The 23157-nt window shown below is 46.2% G+C and overlaps 1 protein-coding gene across 2 annotated transcripts in view; it reads right to left on the bottom strand.

Annotated features, from left to right (window-relative positions):
• Positions 1-5581: 5581 nt before the first annotated feature.
• The window catches only part of LOC147699068 (T-lymphocyte activation antigen CD86-like), a 271021-nt gene continuing 253445 nt past the window's right edge, over positions 5582-23157 (bottom strand). The window contains exons 6-7 of one of the 2 annotated variants that reach the window (XR_015299393.1): positions 8288-9237; positions 5582-7316 (exon numbers count right to left, since the gene is read on the bottom strand). Coding sequence is in view for 1 of the 2 variants with exons in the window: in XM_086935643.1 (XP_086791769.1) it covers positions 9209-9237 (29 nt within the window). In the remaining variant the exon portion in view is untranslated. Of the gene's footprint in view, positions 9238-23157 lie in introns of both variants that reach the window. The other variant, XM_086935643.1, reaches the window with a different exon arrangement.

Genomic DNA, 23157 nt, shown 5'->3' with positions numbered 1-23157 from the left:
ATTCAAGTTTAGTGAAATTCATAATCTGACACAGTCACAGGTTGGTAATCCAAATATAAGTCATCAACTCAAGTCCTTCCAATCAAGGATAATACTTTATTTTCTTTTTTCGTGGTTCAAGTTCTTCAAATTCCGATATACAGTAGTCATCGGATTGGCTGATTAATCCGATGACTACTGTATATGGGAATTTGAAGAACTTGAACCACGAAAAAAGAAAATAAAGTATTATCCTTGATTGGAAGGACTTGAGTTGATGACTTATATTTGAATTACCAACCTGTGACTGCGTCAGATTATGAATTTCATTGAACTTGAATTTGGATACTGGATTTGTATATTCTGAGTGCTCGGGGAAATTAATTTGTTTGAAGACGTACCGAGTAGGTTGTGGTGGGTGTTGGTAACCACTCCTTTCCTTAGAAGCACCAACAAGATAATCTTGAAATTAGTATTATACCCTTATTTGCAGAGCGCCTTTTTGTCCTGGGCTACCAATCTTTTGTTGTCATGCAGAATTAGACTCCAGGCTACACTGGTGCCAGTCTTATGGCGGGCATGCGGGGTCAACCTCCACAAGGCCCCTGGCATGATGTAATCATTGGACCATGTATCCAAATTGATAGCCAGACCATCAGTCTTTACACCAGGGGCCCGATGTAGGTGGCAAATTCCGGTCGGAAACGGCCGAAATCGGCCGTTTCCGACCGGTATTTGGCACTTTGAGATGTAGGGGGCCAGTATTTACCTATTCGGTATATTTACCGAATCGGTAAATTTACAGAATCTGTAAAATACCGAATCGGTATTTTTACCGATTCGGTATCTTCCAGATGTAGGTGGGACTCTTTTGAGTCCCACAGGCCTTTCAGATTCGGTATTTTAACACCCAATCTAATTGGGTGTTAAAATACCGAATCCAGGTGTGCATGCACACCTATGCCATGTGACAGACAGACATGCCCTTAGGGCATGTCTGTGTGCCACATGGCACACAAGCCAGTATTGGGGGTGCTAGAGGGTGTCAAAGTGACACCCCCTGCACCCTTGCTGGAATCGGTATTTACCGATTCGGTAAATACCGAATCGGTAATGCCCATTGATTCCTATGGGCTTCAAGGCCCATAGGAATCAATGGGGGATACCGATTCGGTATTTACAGAATCGGTAAATACCGAATCTGAAATACCTACATCTCCCCCCCTCTAATTTACCACTTCATAAATACCGAATCGGTATGATTCCGTATTTATGAAGTGGTAAATATAGATTTACCTACATCGGGCCCTAAGATCCTATTCTGACCATGCCAAATACTCCTTCCATAGCTCTTTTAGTCTGCGTGTGTTGCATTTGATGTCAAATTTGCATATCCAATTTATTGTGTTTAACCAGGCAACCGGGTGGGGGGCAAGGGGTCCAACCATCTTTTACAGATCTCTCTTTTTGCCAGAAGCAGCAGATAGAATAATAGGTCCCTTTGCCTGCTGTTTAATAGCTGCCGGGAAGCATTATCAACCCCAAAGAACACCAAGTTTTATGTCAAAACAATATTCTTGGTAAAGATCGCCCTTGAAGTGAGTTCAACATTCTTCTAAAATTCTCGGATTCCTGGGCAAGTGAAGAAGACATGAACATCATTGGCCTTTAAAAGATTACACCTCCTACAACTAGGGACCGGTTGCAATATAAATTTAGCTAATCTTTGAGGAGTCCAGTATATCCTATGAATAACAAAAAAGTGATGTTGTTTAAGGTTATCAGGTGATACAAGGGCGCATAAGTTATCCAAGGTTTCTGTCCATAAAAATTGGATCAATTCTTCACGCAATATGCTTGCCCAGACATCCGAGAGAGCTTTCATTTTATCCTGTCATTTTATCCTGTCTAAAACTGTCCATACCATTTTGCTACCTCTTTGGTGCATGGGTTTATGTCCTGTAATGAAGCTTCAAAATCCCAATTGCCCCCTACCTCCTCTGTAACAGTAGCGAACCATGAAGTAAGCTGCAGGTATTTAAACCTGGATAATTTATTACTTGTCCTGTGAATGGTAAAACTATTGATCCTACTTCAAGAACCTGGTGTAAATGTGTCCAATTTTAAATGCCCTTTTGAAAAAGAGACCACTTAATCTGTTTGCTTATTGTGGCAGGGCACTGTATTATGCATGCTAAAAAAGACCTTTCCAAAAACTATTCTTTCAGCTAACACTCTTATTTTCTGAGTCTTCTTGCCAGAGGAGTTTCCTTAATTGTGTAAAATATTTTGCAGCCCGGCAAGACAAAATAATTGAGGAGCCCTCCATCCAGCTAATCATGGCCTGTCCGCATGCGCGAATGTTTAGCTCATTGAAAACAGATTTTAAAAAGGATTTCCTTAAGTCCTTAACTGCGGGACATGCACACAACAAATGAGTTATTATTTCATTAAAGTAATCACATAATCAACAGTTCGCAGCTTTTTGTTTACTTTTCCATGATGGCAGTAGATCCTTCGAGTCATGCATTCCTAAATGGTAATGGATGAAGCTCTTTTTTATTGCAATGCAGAAATGGGCTGCTAGATAAGCTTGGGGCTTTATGTGTGTGTCTAGGAGTTTACCACTGTCCATACGTGACGTCGTTTGGACAAAGTTTTTTTGGCTTCCAAGAGGGATTTCTTCTTTGCAGAATCATTGCTGACCAAACCAGTCAAATGCACTCTGTATTTTCTCCATGTAGGCTGCATGCAGCCTACATTGAGGAAACGGCCTCCCCATAGATGCCTGTGTGATGGGCGTCCCAGCCAATAACAACGCTGCCAGTACAACATTGTGATTGGATTAGGGGAGGGAGGCTGCCTGCACTGCCTGCTTCCTGTTCCAGTAAAACGGAGGACCCGGCTGGGAGCTGAGATGGTGCAGGACCCGGGAGGGTAAGTATTTTTCCTTTTTAATAAACCCCACCCCAGCGTGAACCTCCGCACGACCCCCTCCACCCCACTCCCAATGTTGGGATTGAGAGCAGCGCAAGAATACGCAAGCGCCACTAACCTTACTCTGACGGCCAGCAGAGACGATAGACAATAGTCCTCCCAACTCCGCACCGCACAAACCCCAACAATGGAATATACCCACTATTCGAGCCTGTACGGAAAGGGGCCGGGAGGCGGATTGGCATCGGGGGAATGGTACTTCTGGTATCGTCTGGTCGTTACACCACGAGGTTACTGGTACTGGGACACTGAAGGTAGAGGAGGGGACAGAGAGCAAGAGATTAATGCCACAAAGGTAACCGTGTGAACTTTGAATCCCCCCCTTGGATGCAACACTCACCAGTTTCTCCACCCCATGTATCCAAGAATGAATCCAAGAATACGCACTGCGCACTAGCGAAATGATTGCCAGAAGTACGGAGAAGTTAACTTCACTTCTCTACCTACAACAGTTGTAGGTAACAAGGTAGATAAGGAGGGCTAATAGTACTAAGCGTTAGAAGCCACGCTTGTAAGAACCACAATACACCTTGTGGAACGGGGTAGCCCAAGTATCAGGTAGAGTCAGTATATCCCTGACAGAGAACACGGGAATTCCCAGTATATACACAATAAAGGCATATGCCCTAGGACTACTCCAAACAATAGCAATAAACAAAAGAACAGGAGGCGAGCCCGCACTCCTCAGGTATACTTGCACGACAGAATACGGCTTGCAACAAGGACTCTCCTGGAATTCTGACCCCGCTGGCTCTTCGTCGGCGTTAATTGCTCCAACGTCGACTGACCTCGCTGGCTCTTCGTCGGCGTAGTGCAGATCAGAATCCTGACCACGCTGGCTCTTCGTCGGCGTCGTGCAGAATAGGATCTCTGACCATGCAGGCTTTTCATCAGCGTCAGACACAGGAAATCCACTCGAAAAGGGAAAACACAACTGTTATGAGAGAATACGGAACAAGATTGACAAGCCCCGTTGTGTTCCGGAGGTGGAGTTTAAATAAGGTCCTCCCATTGATTCAACCCCCAGCGCCGGATGGCCTTCTGGGACTTGTAGTATTTCCGCAAGGGACGTTCAGTACGGAATCTTTTACATTTGGCTGTGTCGATGGTAGCGATCGCTACACCCAACCCGCGAGTCATGCCGGCCGCGACTGGATTTTAGTGAAAATAGCGCCAAAATGCAGAAAATGGCAACTGTCAATATTCTGTCACGCTGGACCATGACAAAGTCCCAATTTTAGGCTGACTGCGATGGAGCGTGGGCCGGCAACAGGGATCAAGTTAAGAACGCTGAACAAAGTACCTTAAGTCCAGAGTGTTGTGAGGATCCGTGTTGAAGATGTATCGCGCAGCTGAAGCGATGAGTCAGTTCCGAGATGCAGCGAGGCTGCGATAAGAGGGTCTGCAATGTCATCAAGGATCCCGTTGACGGGACTTACGGTCAGCAGAGCAGCAATCCAGCAAAGTGGTAATCCTAGTAGTAGTCCTTCTTTCTGTCAGAATATCTACAGGTCTAGAAAATTACTGTAGTGGTGGTGTCTGAGATGAAGTAAATATATATACACAGTTGTCCCTTTGAAGTGGGGAGAAGCTTCTAGAGGCTTGCCTTTCACATGCATAGTTACCCTGCCTTCTTGGCCCTGGCTCCAGACTAACTCCAGGGGGTATGAAGCCCTTTGTGTGGAGGCACGACACAGCTTATTCAAGTGTAAGTAGGGCTGGTCCAGATCCTCCATCCCATCGTGCCAGTGATGGCCCAACCAGTCACACGTTAGCTCCCTGTTGTCTGTGGGTGTCTAGAAGGATTATAAAAAGAGCAACTGTCACCCAGTCCCAGTCATGTGACCCAGAGTCAGGCTGCAAGCACCAAATGACTAAGGCATAAAAATGCCAGCTTTCTAAAAAGTGGCATTTCCAAAACTTTAATTTAAATTCTGACTTTCCCATAAGTTAGGACTTGAAGTTACAATTCCAGAGACACCAAACATGAAATGGTTACCTGGTACCATATGGAAATTGCACGTATAAAATGTAATAAGGTAACTACAATGTTCTCCTATGGGAGAGGTAGGCCTTGTAGTAGTGATAAAAAAACGTTAGAAGGTCTTCACTAGCAGGACATGTAAAATATAAAAGTACATAGCCTACTTTTTAAATACATTGCACCCTGCCGTCTCGGCTGTCCAGGGCTTACCCTAGGGGTGACATATGTATTACAAACGAAGGTTTAGGCCTGGGAAAAGGGTTACTTTGCCAGGTCAGAATGGCAGTTTAAAACAGCACAACCACAGGCTGCAATAGCAGGTCTGGCACATGCTTAAAGTGCTACTTAAGTGGGTGGCACACTCAGTGTTGTAGGACCACTAATACAATGTAATTTACAGGCCCTGGGCACAGGTAGTGCCACTTTACTAAGGACTGACAAGTAAATGAAATAAGCCAATTGGGAGTTAGCCAAAGTAACATGCTTTAAAGAGAGAGCACAAGAACTTTAGCACCGGTTAGCAGTTGTAAAGTGTACAGAGTCCATAGACCAGCAAAAAATAATGTCAGCAAAAACAGGTGGTCTGAAGGCGTAAAGTTAGGGGGAAAACCACACCAAGGATGCCAGGTCTAACATGGCATTTTATTTGAGAGTTTGCCATATTCATCTCAATGCATGGACATTTTTTTTAAACTGTCATATTTCTAGTGCATTTCATTTTAATTCCAGGATGTGTCATTTCCATTTCAAGGTCTGCCATATTAATTGCAGAGTAGGTCTTTGTAATTTAAGAGCATGTCCTAGTTATTTCAAAACATACTTTTCATCTGTTCATCTCAAAGACCAGTCATTAATTTCAACAAGTCTCATGTCATTTTCAGGGCTTGCATAGTAATGTAAATGTTGGTTATATTAATTTAATCACGCGTTGTACTGATGTCAATACCGATCATATTAATTTAGCTGTATGCCATTCATTTCAACATATGCCTTACTTTTTCAACATGTGTCATATTCATTTCAGTGCTTACTCTATTCTACGCAGCTATGATCAAATTCATTCCACACTGGTTGGTAATTATTTCAGTACGTGTCTTATTCAATTATATATTTTTTGTTGGATTTTGTACTCTTTCTTTTGTGTAACGTTTGTTTTGCTACTTGTTATATTTGGTGTATGTTATTTTTCTTTTGCTGCATGCTATGTGTTCAAGCAATGGCATATTTTCAGATCTCCTACGATCTGATCGCACATGATCATGCTTGCAGGATAAAGATAACACACATAGAACCCAGAGTGAACGTGAAGAAGGAGATGGCATGTGAATCTTGCATTTCTTCCATCCAGGACTGGTACTTATATCATTGTTCTGGAATCTGTTAGTAAATGTTTGTTCTACTGGGAAGCAGTGCAGGACAGGTCTGCATTCCACCAGGGAGCATCCATTCCCCCAATCTCCTTATGGCAAAGCTTGAGAGGCGTGAGGAGGCCCAAGTAAGGGTGATGTGGTTTCCCCTTCTTGAGAAGGATGGATACCTCATCAAGACTATTCAAGAATGTTTTGAGTAATCTTTGGAAGATAAAATCTGAGAATGACTTAGAATGTTTGAAGATTTCTGTGGTGTACCTAGTGTTTCTGAGCACTGGAACTTCATATCCCCCCATGTTCTCTGCGTTGTCAAACATATCACATTTTTAACTGAAATAAGGTCAACAATATGCATAGGTGACTAGTATAGTGGGGTGTTCCCTTTGATAGCGAGCCGCGATTAGCAGGGGTAGACTGACGGGTGAGATGGTACAGTCCAAACATGGGTGAGACTGTACAGTCCAAGCAAGTGAACTAGACTCAACTCCCTTACAACATCTTCGAAATGGTGTTTTGTGGGTTAGCTTCTTCATGAAAAAGCAGAAAGTGCTGCAAATTGTAGAAGGAGACTGCATGGGAAGTTTACAGTTATAATTTAGTGCCAATTTAAAAGTGGAAACTGGACAAATTCAAATTGGTACTAGTCAAATTGAAAGTGGGTTTCCACCCAAAAGTGAATACTAGCCAAAGTAAAATTAGAAATCAGCAAAATTAAAAGGGTAGTTAGGACAAAATACAATTAAAAATTCACCACAAAAAAAGTGCAACATGACTCAAAGATGTCCATATTTGCTAAGGAGGGGCAATGGAGGCGGCTGCAGTAATCTCAAAAAGACTGAAGGCTGATTCAGAAGCTGGGGGTGAGGTAGGTTTTTGCATTTAATAATTGCTCTCTCTTTATGATTGTGATTTACCCTGATAACGCAGGAGTCAGAGAATTTCTTAAGAGTAACATGCCCTAACTGTCAGGCCAGGTCCTCCCTGGACTGCAAACAAGCATACTAGGACTGGACTCGGGCTTTCAGCCCTCATCAGCCAGGATAGCTTGATTCTAGTGGCATGGAGAGCACAGGACCCAAGTCTGGGCATACCCGTTCCACTCAGTGTGACAAATGCAAAAAGAACAATTGATGGCCAGAATGCAGAACAATGTCATACATTCACCCCAGTACAAAGATCTGGGCCTAAATCCATAGTTTTTTATGCTCACCATGCCATTCCAGTTTGGACACAGCCATATGCAAATTAGTCTTGACCCTGCTCCCAATGGGAACAGTCCAGCCCAAACTGTTTCCGGTCCAGGGAGGACCTGGCTTGGCAGTTCGGGCCTGACTGTTCCCATGAGGCACAGGGTCAAGACTGATTTGCATATGGCCAGGTCTAAACTGGGGTGGCATGGTTAGCAAAGAATGATGGATGTAACCCAGATCTCTTGACTGGGGGTGAATGTCTTGATTTGTTCCACATTCCGTCCATCAATTGTGTTTCTTTTGCTTTCTGGCTCTAAGTGCGGCAGGAATGCCCACTGGAATCAAGTTATCCTGGCTGAAGAGGGGTGAAACCCCAAAACCGGTTCTATGATACTTGTTTCCTGTCCAGGGAGGACCTGGCTTGGCAGTTCGGGCTGGACTGTTCGCAGGAGGCACAATGTCAAGACAGATTTACATATGGCCAGGTCTAAACTGGGGTGGCATGGTGAGCAAAAGAATGATAGATTTAACCCAAATCTCTTGACTGTAGTGAATGTTTTGATTTGTTCTGCATTCCGTCCATCAATTGTGTGTCCTTTGCTTTCTCGCCCTAAGTGTGCCAGGGATGCCCATGCGTGGGTCCTGGGCTCACTGTGCTACTGGGATCAATCAAGTTCTCCTGGCTGAAGAGGGGTGAAACCCGGAAACCGGTCCTAGAAGGCTTGTTTCCGGTCCAGGGAGGACCTGCATGGCAGTTCGGGCTGGACTTTTCCCATGAGGCACAGGCGCAAGACTGATTTGCATATGGCCAGGTCTACACTGGGGTGGCTTGGTGAGCAAAAGAATGATGGATTTAACACAGATATCTTGAATGGGGTGAATGTTTTGATTTGTTCTGCATTCCGTCCATCAATTGTGTGTCTTTTGTGAGCAGTGTGATGTGGCATTAACGTAGCCTCCCAAAACACTGAGCTACAGATTTGACATCACCTACTATTGCCCTGTTCTGGAGCAGTTTATAGGAATAAGGCATGGGCTACTAGCCACCCCATGCTGGTGCAGTGTAGTGGTGTTAGGACATAGGCCCCTAGCTGTCTTCAAGCAGTGTAAGAAGGATATGACATGATGTTGTAATTGAAGTAGCCGGTTCAAGTAGGTTCCAAGATGTAGATTTATTGAAGAAGATATCTCTTAGGTTACAGGTTAAATATAAATGCCCCACCAGGAGCAGCATTCTCACTGCTCAGACCAATCTCTCCAGCTGACACTCTTGCAGGAACAGGCACTCCTCAACATTGCATTACATTACATACACACTGACTTAGTAGCAGGCACCTCCTAGCTGTCTTCTGGAGTGGTCTAATGTTGACGTAGCCTGCCTGGCTCCTCAATGATCTGTTCTCTAGCAGCATGAAGAGAGACAGCTGTGCAGTCCCGAGTATGTCTAAGAAGGTGTAGATGATTGCTGTCCTTGCAGTCCCGACCAGGATGGACATGGGAATTGTTCTCACTGAGATGCTGAGAACTGGCTAATCCATCTGTGAAACCATGTGTGGATGTTCAGGCAGCTCCTCCTATCTGAGAGCAGCAGAATCACAGCTCTTCCCTCTGCCTCTCACTCACATCTCCAGGAAGCTCTTTGCATTTTCTGAACAGGAATGGTTGATTGGCATTTACCACAGTTGATGTCACAGGACGGCTTCTTCAGTCCTGTTATCTAAAAATACAAACACCAACATATAAATCCAGGAGTTAGCGAGTCAAGACTAATAAAACAGACATTAACTGAAGGTTTTAAGTCTTTAATGCCACATCAGATCCAAATTAGACACAAAATGCACTGATATATCAGTGGAGGAGTGTGGCTCAATGGTTAGAGCGGCAGACCCTGATGCAGAGGTCTGGCCCGGGACCAGGGTTCGATTCCCGACGCGGCAGGGTCTTGGGCTCATTGTCTGCGGACTCGATAATTCTCGCCTCGGCGCCTACTCTAATCATGGGGGTCCCACGCTGCAACTCTGGGCAATAGCTTGCTTAATCTCCACAACGGCCCCTACAACACTGGGATGCCTGGCTTCACCTTGGGGGTGCCCAGGAGGGGCCTCTCACAGGGAGAGCCAGGAAGGGTTACACAGCGTTATACAGTGCTGGGACGCCCCGGTGATGGGCAGCTGTGCGCTTTACAAGTATACTACATTTACATTTACATATTCAGACAGACATGGATATATTCATGCGATGAGAGACCCACATATACACATTACGACAGACAGACACATGGAAACATCCACACACCAATATTAGATAGACAAGCACAAAGAGAGACAAGCATACTCTGACCGACAAACAGAGCTGACTGAGACACTTACACTTCTTGATAGCATGATGCAAAACAGGCCCAAGTTTTAGTCATTATAGTTACAACTGTGACATAGCGGGCTTTGCATTAATTTGGTGTGTACATCTATATTTTTAATGTGGATGCAAACCGCATCCAAACTAGTCGGTGCACCACGTTTCGTGCTCTACAGCAACAACAGGGCTCGTCATTGAGCCCGGCGCTGTTTAACATCTATGTTGATCCTGGGAGAGCGCAAACTGACCTAAATGTAGAAGTGCGTCACACTTACACGTAGTAAGCACAAGTCATGAAGAGAAATGCCATGAGTGCTGATAGTACCTACAGTTATATTCTGAAATGTGTAGTTAATATAGAGATTTAAGTAGAAGTGGAACTAATACAGAAATGTGTGAAACAATATGATTTAATTAGACGTGATTATTCCTGAATCCATGTTGTGTAGCTGCTAAAATGTAAGATGGCATACGGAAACGCTGAACGTGGTAGGCCTCAGGGCCAGAGCTAGAAGGGAGGGGGAAGGTGGTTCAATTTCACAACATGGATTGCACTAATGTTTAGTAATAATGAGTAGGCCATGATTTATAGATGTGTTTACCGAATAAATAGAATAAGAGTATTAACATGCTAATAATTAAAGAAGAAGTTGAATACTATAAAAATGTTGTAGGGCTGGAAGGCTTTAACGTTGATTTACACATATTAGTCTGGGCCGGGGAATGTTGCAACGCGGTTGGAAGACTATGAGAATTGGGATTTGGCTGCAAATATCTGTCTGTACGAGAAAAGGGGGTATTCAATTATAAATAATATGAATAGAAGTTTGTTCAAGAGACGGACCAGACATGGAGGAGGGTTCCGGAATGTTTAAGGGGTATCAGCGGGCCGGAGAAGAGTCTGAGAAGCAAGGTCGACTCTAACCACAAGGCCTCATCATGGAAAAAGCCAGAAGCTACACCACGTGAGGGGCGTCTCACGAGGGGCGTCCTAAATGTTGTTGTATTTTTGTATTAGGGACAGCACCCCGGGGTGGAGTTAGAGCAGAAGCCTGAGGACCCTTAAGAGAGCGGATGGGTAGGCAGAGAGGGGTCATGATTGGAGAACTATAGGTTTTCACCAAGAGACTGAGAGTGGGTGACTTCCCTTGGGGGTCATTCACTGCTGACACCTTTTGTTAGGTAGGGACCTGGTTAAGTAGGGATACCATCTAGATCAGGGTAGGGACAGCCTAACCTGTATTTTCCCTCCGGCTGTAAATGACTGAGAGATCTCAATATGTGTCTATGCTAATAGCCCTATTATTTTTAGAACTGGTGCTTGTAGTTTCCGTTGCTCGTCTGAGGGCTTTCAGAGAGCACATGTATGTAGTTGGGCCCGTGTATCTTGTGAATCTCATTTTGAGATGCTTGTACCTGCAACTTATCTTGACTTTATAATAAATCTTTGAAAGCTAGAAGTTGTTTGTGATCCTTTGAAGCGGAGTCCTTTATTGGGTGAACTAACTTGGTAAGAGATGCACTTTCTTCCCTCAATGACAGGCAATAAAGGTTCAGTCGACCAGATCGGGGTTTTAGATCAATAGTGATAAGATATCGATCAAAATCTCGCCCTTCCAGTTGGTAGCTATAGAGGATGGTTGCCTTCTTGAGGAAGGTGATCTAGGCCAGGTTAGATTACCCCAAGGCCCCTAGAGATCGATGATCGGAAGAACCGCCCGCCGAAGAAGGACCGGATGACGTGAGACAGAAAAGCAGCAGTATCGGTCGAGAGTGAGTATAAAGGGTCATGCGTGTTAAGATTGCGGTGTTTTGTATTGTATCTATGTTGTAATGTCTGGCGGAGTTGAATGCCTGTAGAGTGACTGTGGAACAGGTTGTGAGCGCGCACAACCGGTGGAAATCTTAAGTTCAAGGAGAGCTTAAGTGGTTCGGGTGTATCGGACACCCAGAGTAATTGTTAACTAGAGTGAAGGGGGTCATAAGGTACCATTGATCACCCGGAAGACCGAGATAGGGGGAACGTAAGAGTGAGTGCGTGAGTAACGGACGCTGGTCGGAAGTTACTGTGTGTGTGTAAAGAACCTATCAGAGGGACGATAGACATCTCGTCAGTTGTGTTGACAATTACAGATAGACTGTGGACGTACAGTCGAGGGAAGTGACCGCTTGGTCGGAAGTAGTCATTTTTCAGAGTATGAATGGGACGCATGCATGACCGCGAGGAGAGCTGAGAAAGGAGGGGTGCTGCTGCGAAGCGGAGACTAGTGACGTCAGAAAGTGCCGCGCTGGGATTGGCCGGCCGGTGAAAGACCGCGCTGCGATAGGCCAGCTAGCAAAGCCGCGCTAGGATTGGTGGATTGTCATCAGGAAGTAAACAGAGTATTCAAGCTGGAAATTTTGCGCATAATTATGAAGTGTTTTAAATGGTTAAGAGCGCTGTTTAAAAGAGAGCGCAGGGGATCGTATGAAGGGGAAGAAGCCCCGCCGGAGGGTACACCGGCTCGTTATATGGGGTCAAATGTTGGGCTGCACACGATTCTGTGGATCTCAGAGTGGAGTAAGATTACAGACGGAAATGAGGAACTCACGTTCCCGAAGTACGGGACGTTCAGATTAGAGGTGCTACACAGATTAAAAGCAATTATGACCTCTACGAGACCCTTGCCTAGACCAACCCAGTTTGAAGCCCTTAATGCATGGATTAGGGCAGCGCATGAAAAGAACATGAACAGACGGCAAGAAAGAGTGAAACGTTCGGTAAGGGCAGTACAGGATGCCAAGTGGGATGCGGATGCTAAAAGATGGAGGGTGCATAACATGGAAGTAAATAAATTATATCCAGTGTTAGAGATGCCCGGGAACAAAAGCCCCCTAGAAGAGGATGACGAGAGCGAGACAGAGGACAGCCTGATAAACAGATTATTGACAGACAGGCCACCTCCGTATAACAGAGCAGGGGGAGATGTCGAGAATAGAGAGAAAGGGGGGGGCAATGCAGGAGAGCATGGGCCGCTTCCCAGTCCCGATTGGGATCCCGCTGCAAAGAAAGAACTGTCCCAGCCTAGCCAGGTGCAACAGGTAGTCGGGAGGTTTGTGGTGCAAAGGCCGCCAGAGACGGAGTGTGCCACATCCTACGCATTACCCGATGCACTACAGGTACCTGTTACCATAGGTCCTATAGTATCGATATATGACCCAGACAGGGCTAGAGGGGAAGAACGGGTACGGAGGGACAGAGAAAGAGCAGAGATGGCAAGGAGGAATGATACGATCAACTCCCCAAGCCAGTTGCCGATACCAAGAGAGTGGAGCACCCCAGTACACACCGCAGGGGATCTGGGGGACATTAGATGGCCAGAGGATATGAGGGGATCAGGACGGAAATCCTTTCAGGAGTTAAATGAGTACATGAAGAAGTGGGATGAGGCAGTAGAGGCTCACAAGAACATCATGACTGCGGAAGTTGAAAGGGAAAGGCAGGACAGCAGAGCCCAGACTCACTGCGGGGCTGAAGAGAGCAGTCCGGAGTGGGACGGGAGGCAGAAGGACAGGAGGGGAGTCACCCATTGGGCCCGGAGTGGAGGTAGATCAGACCTGGAAAACGAGGGCCCAGGAAGCGGGGGGGTGTCTCGCCCAATACGTAGTGATGAAGATAGAAGGGCTCGGGAGTACAGAGACAGCTTTAAGTGTATCCACTGCGTGCCAGGCAACAGAGAACAGAGTGGGAGTTGCGAGAGGCCGCACCATAGTCCCTGTGATGACGAACATGAGCGCAGCCCAGGGAATATGGGAAACCAGGAAGGATCGTATCAGATACTGAGTGATACGAGGCCAAGAGAGAATGGAGACCGAAGGGAGAATAGCAGAGAGGCCTACTGTGAAAAGAGAGGAGAGAATGGACAAAGTAAGATAGGGGGTAACAGGCCCGTGTTCCATCACCTTCCAAGATCGGATGGCCGAGCATGGGACCTGGAGAGATGGGAACAAGAGAGAGCACTCCCCAACTCTCCCGAACCCAAACGTAGGGCCCGGAGTTGGGATGGGAGAGAAACCTGTGAACCTCCCTCGAAGGAGTTATTGCGAGCAGAAATAAAAGCCAAAAGACTCGATGTCTCCAGCTTAAAGTCGGATCTGGATGACATGGTAGACGGTACCCTGCCCTTAGAAAGAATGGACATGTATGAGCAGGATGAAATTCTGTTCATGGCAAAGGACGTAACTCGAAAGGCGAGGGCAATCCATGAGAAATTGGTAGAACTAGCAGGCAAATATATGGTGGACCTGTCAAGAACCAAAGCATTACAGGGCAACCACAGGCTACATTACTCAGACCGAGATCTAGATGAGAGGAGAACCATCGGATTGAAAACACACATAAGGGAGCTGATCACTGGAATAAGGACATGGAGGGCCCTAGATAAGTGGGAAGAGAGGTGGTCCAAGAGAGGGACCGTCAGGAGAAGCACACTTGGTATGACACCAGGAGGACAGCAGGGAGTAGAGACATACCCTTTGAGGGAAGTCGCAAATGGGACCTATGTCCACGTCCCTTGGAGTAGGGGGGATTTAGCTGCTTTTACCACCTCTTTCCCCAAACTGCGGGAAAACCCAGTGGAGTGGTATAAGCAAGTTGAGAGATTCGTAAAAATCTCAAAGGTCCTATGGATAGATTTGAACACGCTGTTTGACATAGTAGTGCCAGGGGATTTGTGGACCGCATGCAAGGTTAGCGCTGAGTGGCCCACCATAGAGCCCGAGAGAGATGCTAAGACTAATGGGCCGTCCGAGAGTGTGATGGCAAAGTTCGAGAGAGTAATGACTTGGCTGAAAGATAAAGTGCCAATGCAAGACATAGATTGGGTAAAAATTGACCGAACAAGACAGGAACCCAAAGAGACAGTTCACGAATACTATGAGAGATTGCTGAAGGCGTTTAAACAGTATAGCGGTCTGGATGTCATGGATCCGAAGGACATAGGGCAATTTGTGTCCAAGTTCGTCTTGGGCCTGAGACCGGATATTAGTTTAATGATACAGCAACACTTGATTTGTTGGCAAAATAAACCCCTAGACGAAATACTGAGGTATGCCAGGTACTGCTGTGATGAGATAGACTCCAAGGCTAAGAAACTAAAGGAGAAACTGATGGTGGTACAGATGCAGGCAGCAGGGAAGGGGGGACAGCAGCAACAGCAACCAGGAACAGGTACTGGAGGAAAGAAACAGTACAGTCAGAACAAGGGCAATGAGGAGAACTCCACCTTTAGACCCAGGATAGATATAGCTGCCTTAAAGAAAACAACTAGGTGCCACCAGTGTAACGAGGTGGGGCATTGGAAACGCGAGTGTCCCTATAATGTTGAGATAGGAGACCAAGAGGTAGAAGAGGAAGTGACCCAGAGTGCGCCTACAAGAGGGGTAACGCAATACCAGGGAAAGGTGCTCAAAGGGGGGGGCCCACCTCCCCGAGCTCAGTTCCCGCAGCCACCCAGAGTAGGGACTATGGGTAAGACCTATAGACAGATGCCACTGTTTGTCGGGGGAGAGGAATGCTATTATGTGGACCCACTAACTGGACAGAGGGTAGAAAGGGATGACTGCACCCTCGGGGCAGCTCTGGAGGTAGACCAGAGGGGACCCTATGTTGAGGCCGAAGTGGCAGGGTTCCCCACGACATTTCTAGTGGACACAGGAGCCACCCGATCCACGATCAGATCAGCCGCAGTTCCAGGCCTGCCCATGTCTGGAGAGACCATACAAGTGGTGGGGGTCGCTAACAGGAGAATGACCAGTCCTCTGACTGAACCCGTGCAGGTGAAAATAGGGAAGTACAGTGATGAGCATCAGTTTGTGGTTTGCGATTCTAGTCCTGTATGTCTGCTAGGAAGAGACCTTTTGTGCAAGTTAAATTGCACCATATACTGCACACCACAGGGCGTGGAGGTATTGACTAATGACGATGATGCTGACTTTAAAGTCGCAAATTCCAGAATATGTGTGGAATTGTATCCCACTCTGACAGTAGACGAGCTCCCCTGGGATCTGAGAGAGACAGTTGCTCCAGAAGTGTGGGATTTCACTGGGGAAGAGATTGGGTTGGTGAAAGGGGTGGACCCAGTGAAAATTGTAGTGAAACCGCATGCTGAGTTTCCAAGAACACCTCAATATAAATTGACTCCAGAAACGATTGCAGGCATCAAACCCGTGATCGAATCCATGATTAAGCAGGGAATACTGAAGGAAATCGTGGGTAGTCCATGTAACTCCCCGATTATGGGTTTGCAGAAACCAAATGGGAAATTCCGGATAGTGCAGGACCTCAGAAAGATTAATAACATAGTCGTTTCGTGTTGTCCAGTGGTACCGAATCCATCCGTGATACTGTTTCAGATACCGTTCCAAGCAGAATGGTTCACTGTAATTGATCTTTGTCAGGCTTTCTTCCCGATCCCTCTGGACGAAGAAAGCCATTTTCTTTTCGCATTTAAGCTGGAAGGTCGCGTCCTAACATGGTGTCGTATCCCTCAGGGGTATACAGAGAGCCCATCGATCTTCAACCAGCTTCTAAAGAAAAATCTTGAAAGTCTAGTGCTGCCCCAGAGGTCAGTTCTGGTCCAGTACATAGACGACCTCCTTGTGGCGTCAGAAACAGAGGAAGCTTGCAGGGAAGACTCTATTGCTTTGTTAAATCACCTAGCTGAGAATGGGCATAAGGTGTCCCCGGGAAAATTGCAGTACTGCCTGACAGAGGTGCAGTACTTGGGACACAGAATTGAGAAAGGAAAACGAAAGGTGTCACCAGACAAGATAGAGGCCATCATGAAGATGAATGCGCCTAAAACACAGAGAGAAGTCAGGATGTTCCTAGGAATGGTGGGATATTGCCGACAGTGGATTGCAAACTTTTCACTGAAAGCAAAGCCCTTGCAAAAACTGACGCACAAGGAGGTGAGCGATCCGGTACCATGGGACAAAGACTGTTTGATGGCGTTCCTGCAGCTGAGAGAGGACTTGTGTCGTGCTCCGGCTCTGGGAATGCCAGATTACGATAAACCATTCTTGCTCTACTGTTGTGAGAGAGAGGGATGCGCGCTGTCTGTGTTAGTCCAAATTCATGGGAATGCCCGTAGACCAGTCGCTTATTTCTCGGCTACTTTAGACCCAGTAGCCGCAGCGTTGCCCGGATGTCTCAAATCCGTTGCCGCAACAGGTGTCAGCATTGAGAGGTGTGAAAATATAGTCATGGGGCACCCGTTAGAGGTGCATGTGCCCCACTCTGTTGAATTGTTGATGACCAGGACCAAAACACAGCATCTGACGAACAGCAGGCTCACGCGCTATGAGCAAGTCATTCTTGCTGCAGAGAACGTGACCCTCAGGAGATGCTCTGTTTTAAATCCTGCTACCTTGATGCCACTTCCAAACGATATTGAGGATGATGATGAATGTACAGACCATGACTGCCTCGATGTGACTGAACTATGCACCAAACCAAGACCCGACATAGTAGATGAGCCACTGACTGACTCAGATGAAATTTTCTTTGTCGATGGCTCATGTGTAAGAGACGAAGTTGGGCAGTTGAGAGCAGCTTACGCTGTTTGCACAATTACTGGAGTAGTGGAAGCTGGATGCCTGGAAGGAGTACACTCCGCTCAGGTAGCCGAGATTATTGCCCTGACACGTGCCTGCCTGGCAAGCAATCAAATCCGAGTCACCATATACACTGACAGTCAATATGGTTACGGGGTAGTTCATGATTACGGGCAGTTGTGGTCTCAAAGAGGTTTCATGACCTCTTCAGGCTCTCCCATTCGCAATGGAGAGTTTGTGCGCCTGTTGTTAGAGGCGTTGCAATGTCCAGCAGGTATCGCAGTTGTGAAGTGCACCGCACATACCAGAAATATGGACTTCGTGTCACAAGGCAATAGATATGCCGACGAAGTCGCGCGGTATTGCGCAGAAACAGGGTACTCTTTCACAGAGGTGGAAGTGGGTGGAATAAATGTAAGGACCGAATTAGCCATGATATTAGAAACTGTTGATACTTGGGACGAACTAAAAGACATGCAAGAAAATGCTCCTGATTGTGAAAAAGAAACATGGCAAAAGGCAGGATGTGTGATGGGTGAGGCCCATTTCTGGGTTTCAGCAGATGGCAGAGCAGTGTTGCCCAATGAGATGGTGAGCCCAATGGCCAGACACATACATGGTCCCGTCCACTTAGGAAGAGATGCTATGCTGAGAGTGTTTAGACAGACCTGGTACAACCCTAAGTTCAGAGTAGCAGCCGAAGCAGTGTGCCAGCGTTGTGTGACGTGTCAGCAGTTGAATGTAGGGAAAAAGACACCAGTTGCACTGAGCCACATTGGGAGGTCAGGAGGTCCATTCAATCGAATGCAGATAGATTTTATTGAAATGCCAAGGTGCAGCCGCCTCCGTTATATCCTGGTGGTTGTTTGCGTTTTCTCCAGATGGGTTGAGGCATACCCTACACGTAGGTGCGACACCCTCACAGTAGCCAAGTTACTGCTTAGGGAGCTTATCCCGCGCTTCGGGGTGCCGGCCTCTTTGGAATCAGATAGGGGAACGCATTTCAACAGCTCGCTTGTGAAAATGATTTGTGCAGCTTTGAACATAGATCAGAAACTACATTGCAGTTATCGACCAGAGGCTTCAGGAATTGTGGAGCAAATAAATGGCACCATCAAGGCCAGAATTGCGAAGGTGTGTTCATCAACATCCTTGAGTTGGCCTGATGCGTTGCCATTGGTCCTTATGAGCCTCCGTAGTACCCCGGATAGGAGAACTGGTTTGTCTCCTCATGAGGTATTGATGGGAAGAGCAATGAGGTTACCTTCTGTCCCAACTGCTGCACTGATTAGCATCACAGATGATATGATCCTGGACTATTGTAAGGGGCTGTCTGACGCCATTCATTCTGTGTCCCTTCAGGTGCAGGCTGCCGAGGTACCATCGTGCCAGGACCCGTGTCATGACTTGCTTCCTGGGGACTGGGTCCTGGTGAAAAAACATGTGAGAAGAAGCTGCTTGGATGTTCGTTGGCGTGGGCCCTTCCAGATCATCCTGATCACGAACACGGCAGTGAAGGTGGGAGGCCTGCCCAACTGGATCCACGCGTCGCACACGCGGAGAGTTCCAGCACCTCTGGAAGACACAGCTCCTCTCTCGGATAGACGTCCAGCTGCGGACCGAGAAGCCATAGAGGGGGCTAGCCAAGCTGTAGAGGTGCCAGCGGAAGCGAGGAACGAGTCTGACCAAGCTGAGGACGGTCAGTACAGCAGCGAAACAGACGACGCTACTGAAGGAGAAAGTAGCTGGGAGTACGAGTCAGACACTGACAGGTCTGACAGAGAGCGTGAACAGACGAGAAGGAGAAGGAGTAGAAGGGTACGTGGAGAAGCGGATTGGCCGCAGAGAAGAAGCTCTAGCCTGAGGTCAACTCCAGAGAGAACCCTTCCTCCGATATCAGAAGATTCAGACCCGGAAGAAGGTGCTCAGGGCGCTGAAGCACCGGTCTTGAGGAGGTCAAGAAGAGTGCGTGTACCTAGCAGAAGATACTCCACCCCTGAGTGGACATATCTGGCGACAGATGGATTCGAAACCAGTGACAGGGAGGATCCGAGCGGTGGTGGTGTCCAGTTCTGAGCCCATCGTAACAGTGGAAATACGACTGTTAGTACCCGGAGTCGAACAAGAAGGGTCACTGACATTCATGGTTCCCCGACCTCCCCGCCTCAGCAAGTTAAAGCACATGTTTCTCACAGAATTGCAATTCCCCGATTTTGGTACAAAGATATCAGCCCAAGAAGAGCACAATCTTTGTATGGAAATATTGAACTTTGCTGTCGAAGCTGCAGGCGACCGCCTGATAGTAGATGCTTAAAAGACTTTGTAAATAAGCGAGAAGAAAAGAAGATTACCTAGCGCCCAGGAAGCAGAGAATCTTAGGGACCTTCCCTTGAGTTACTGGAGAAGGGCTAGGGTTGTCTGTATTGAACTATAAAGAACTTTTGCGAAGAAGGTTGTCATCTTCCAGTTGTGTGGTTCTAAGGACAAAAGGAGTAAGAGAGACTGTAAAGGAACGAAAGGAAAAGAACTTTGTGCCAAGATACAAGAGAGCCATACAGTCTGACGAAATGGAGGACGGCACCCAGAACCGCAGAGCGAAATGTATAATAGGTACACTAATAGTAGGAGTGATAATATTAATAGCTTTAGTAGTAACAGTCTCTTATGTAAAGGGACGTGAGGAAGAGGCAAAGGTAACTGATGTGAAATCTGTAGAGGCGCTTACACCCACCGTTGCTGGTGAGAAAGGGGAAAACACACAAGAAAAAGCGTTATTAGCTGCAGAAGCCCGCAGGTTACACGTAGATGAGTCCCAAGGTGACTTTAGGTCAAATGCTTATGCTAAACTATTATATGAATACGTGGATGCCATGGAGGTCAAGGACTGTTACGTCTGCATGCAGTTGCCGGCGTCTGTAGATGAAGGCATTCGATATCATCACCTCCCGCTGACATATGGCAATACATGTAGCTTATTGCTTAGTATATTTTATGGGAGAGATAGTTTTGAATACTATTTCTCCAATTACGATGCAGTGTTACCAGAAGTCCCAAATTATAAACAAATGAATAAATGGGACTACTGGAAGAGTGAAGACAGGTTGGCAAAGTTTTTCATTCCTTGGATTACCTTAGATACTTCACATGCCCGTAGAAATAACCTGACATGCAAGGTGTCAGAAGTCGAGAAAAAGTTCATAGGGCAGGTGGATGATCGAAATAGGAGACAAAAGATTTTGAAAAAATCAGGACAATGGAAAACAGATTGGACCGAGGAAGAAAAGGCACACAAGAGAAAGGGTAGTAGTGGTCCAATAGCTTTAGATAGAACGCAGAGAGGAAAGTTATGTCTTCATAGAGCCAAAACGTATTATGAAAATGTATACGTGGGAGAAGTTAGCTGTGAACATGCTTTCAATTTAGAGTACTATACTAAGGACTTCCTGAAGGGAATGCAAGCGATTCCAAATGTATATTTTGTATGTGGGAGAAATGCCTACGTAAGACTACCTGACAACTGGTATGGATCATGTTACTTGGCAATTATCTTCCCTAAAATATATCATGCCCAAGACTTAGAGATCATCGAGGGCAAGACATCATCGAGGGGAAGGAGAGATGTAGGAGGTGTAGAAATGGTTGGAGATGTCTTTGGAGCTGTGTTCCCTCTTTTGGGATTAATCCTTAATGATGTTAAAATTAGACGACTGGCAACAGTCGTAGACAGGTTGTCTGCCAGCACTGCTCAGTCCTTAATGCTGGTAGAAGGAGAGATGCAATCGATAAGGGCTATGGTTCTCCAGAACCGTCTTGCATTGGACGTCCTATTAGCAAAAGAGGGCGGAGTCTGTAAGGCTTTGAAGGTCCAGGAATGTTGTACTTACATTCCAGACAATTCGAAGCCCCTTGAGAAAGTTATTAGGAACATAACTGATATTCACAAAGAGATCGAAGACCTGAGCAGAGAAAATGTCTGGGAAAAGGTGGGCCATGGAATAAGTGAAGCTGGAGGTTGGCTCACCACCTTAGGCAAAAGCTTTGTGTGGAAAATACTAAAACCTATCATCATAATATTGATCTGTGGGATCGTGTTGTGGGGATTGGTGAGGGTATTCAAATGGTACAGAGCAAGAAGGTCAGAGAGGGCTCGGAGAAAACAGCTGCAGAGATTGGCTGCCATACAAGATAGTCAGTACCGGAGCCTGAGGGCTCTGGAAACACAGAAACAAGTTATGCTAGCAATCACTGCAGTTTAAATGTTAATGATGACCCCGAGAGGTCATCAAAGGGGGGAACTGGGAGAGCGCAAACTGACCTAAATGTAGAAGCGCGTCACACTTACACGTAGTAAGCACAAGTCATGAAGAGAAATGCCATGAGTGCTGATAGTACCTACAGTTATATTCTGAAATGTGTAGTTAATATAGAGATTTAAGTAGAAGTGGAACTAATACAGAAATGTGTGAAACAATATGATTTAATTAGACGTGATTATTCCTGAATCCATGTTGTGTAGCTGCTAAAATGTAAGATGGCATACGGAAACGCTGAACGTGGTAGGCCTCAGGGCCAGAGCTAGAAGGGAGGGGGAAGGTGGTTCAATTTCACAACATGGATTGCACTAATGTTTAGTAATAATGAGTAGGCCATGATCTATAGATGTGTTTACCGAATAAATAGAATAAGAGTATTAACATGCTAATAATTAAAGAAGAAGTTGAATACTATAAAAATGTTGTAGGGCTGGAAGGCTTTAACGTTGATTTACACATATTAGTCTGGGCCGGGGAATGTTGCAACGCGGTTGGAAGACTATGAGAATTGGGATTTGGCTGCAAATATCTGTCTGTACGAGAAAAGGGGGTATTCAATTATAAATAATATGAATAGAAGTTTGTTCAAGAGACGGACCAGACATGGAGGAGGGTTCCGGAATGTTTAAGGGGTATCAGCGGGCCGGAGAAGAGTCTGAGAAGCAAGGTCGACTCTAACCACAAGGCCTCATCATGGAAAAAGCCAGAAGCTACACCACGTGAGGGGCGTCTCACGAGGGGCGTCCTAAATGTTGTTGTATTTTTGTATTAGGGACAGCACCCCGGGGTGGAGTTAGAGCAGAAGCCTGAGGACCCTTAAGAGAGCGGATGGGTAGGCAGAGAGGGGTCATGATTGGAGAACTATAGGTTTTCACCAAGAGACTGAGAGTGGGTGACTTCCCTTGGGGGTCATTCACTGCTGACACCTTTTGTTAGGTAGGGACCTGGTTAAGTAGGGATACCATCTAGATCAGGGTAGGGACAGCCTAACCTGTATTTTCCCTCCGGCTGTAAATGACTGAGAGATCTCAATATGTGTCTATGCTAATAGCCCTATTATTTTTAGAACTGGTGCTTGTAGTTTCCGTTGCTCGTCTGAGGGCTTTCAGAGAGCACATGTATGTAGTTGGGCCCGTGTATCTTGTGAATCTCATTTTGAGATGCTTGTACCTGCAACTTATCTTGACTTTATAATAAATCTTTGAAAGCTAGAAGTTGTTTGTGATCCTTTGAAGCGGAGTCCTTTATTGGGTGAACTAACTTGGTAAGAGATGCACTTTCTTCCCTCAATGACAGGCAATAAAGGTTCAGTCGACCAGATCGGGGTTTTAGATCAATAGTGATAAGATATCGATCAAAATCTCGCCCTTCCA

The sequence above is a fragment of the Lissotriton vulgaris genome, chromosome 8, assembly GCF_964263255.1.
Source record: "Lissotriton vulgaris chromosome 8, aLisVul1.2, whole genome shotgun sequence".
NCBI classification, from domain to species: Eukaryota; Metazoa; Chordata; class Amphibia; order Caudata; family Salamandridae; genus Lissotriton; species Lissotriton vulgaris.
The sequence above is the reverse complement of the archived record's forward strand: the minus strand, read 5'-3'. Positions and strand labels throughout refer to the sequence as shown.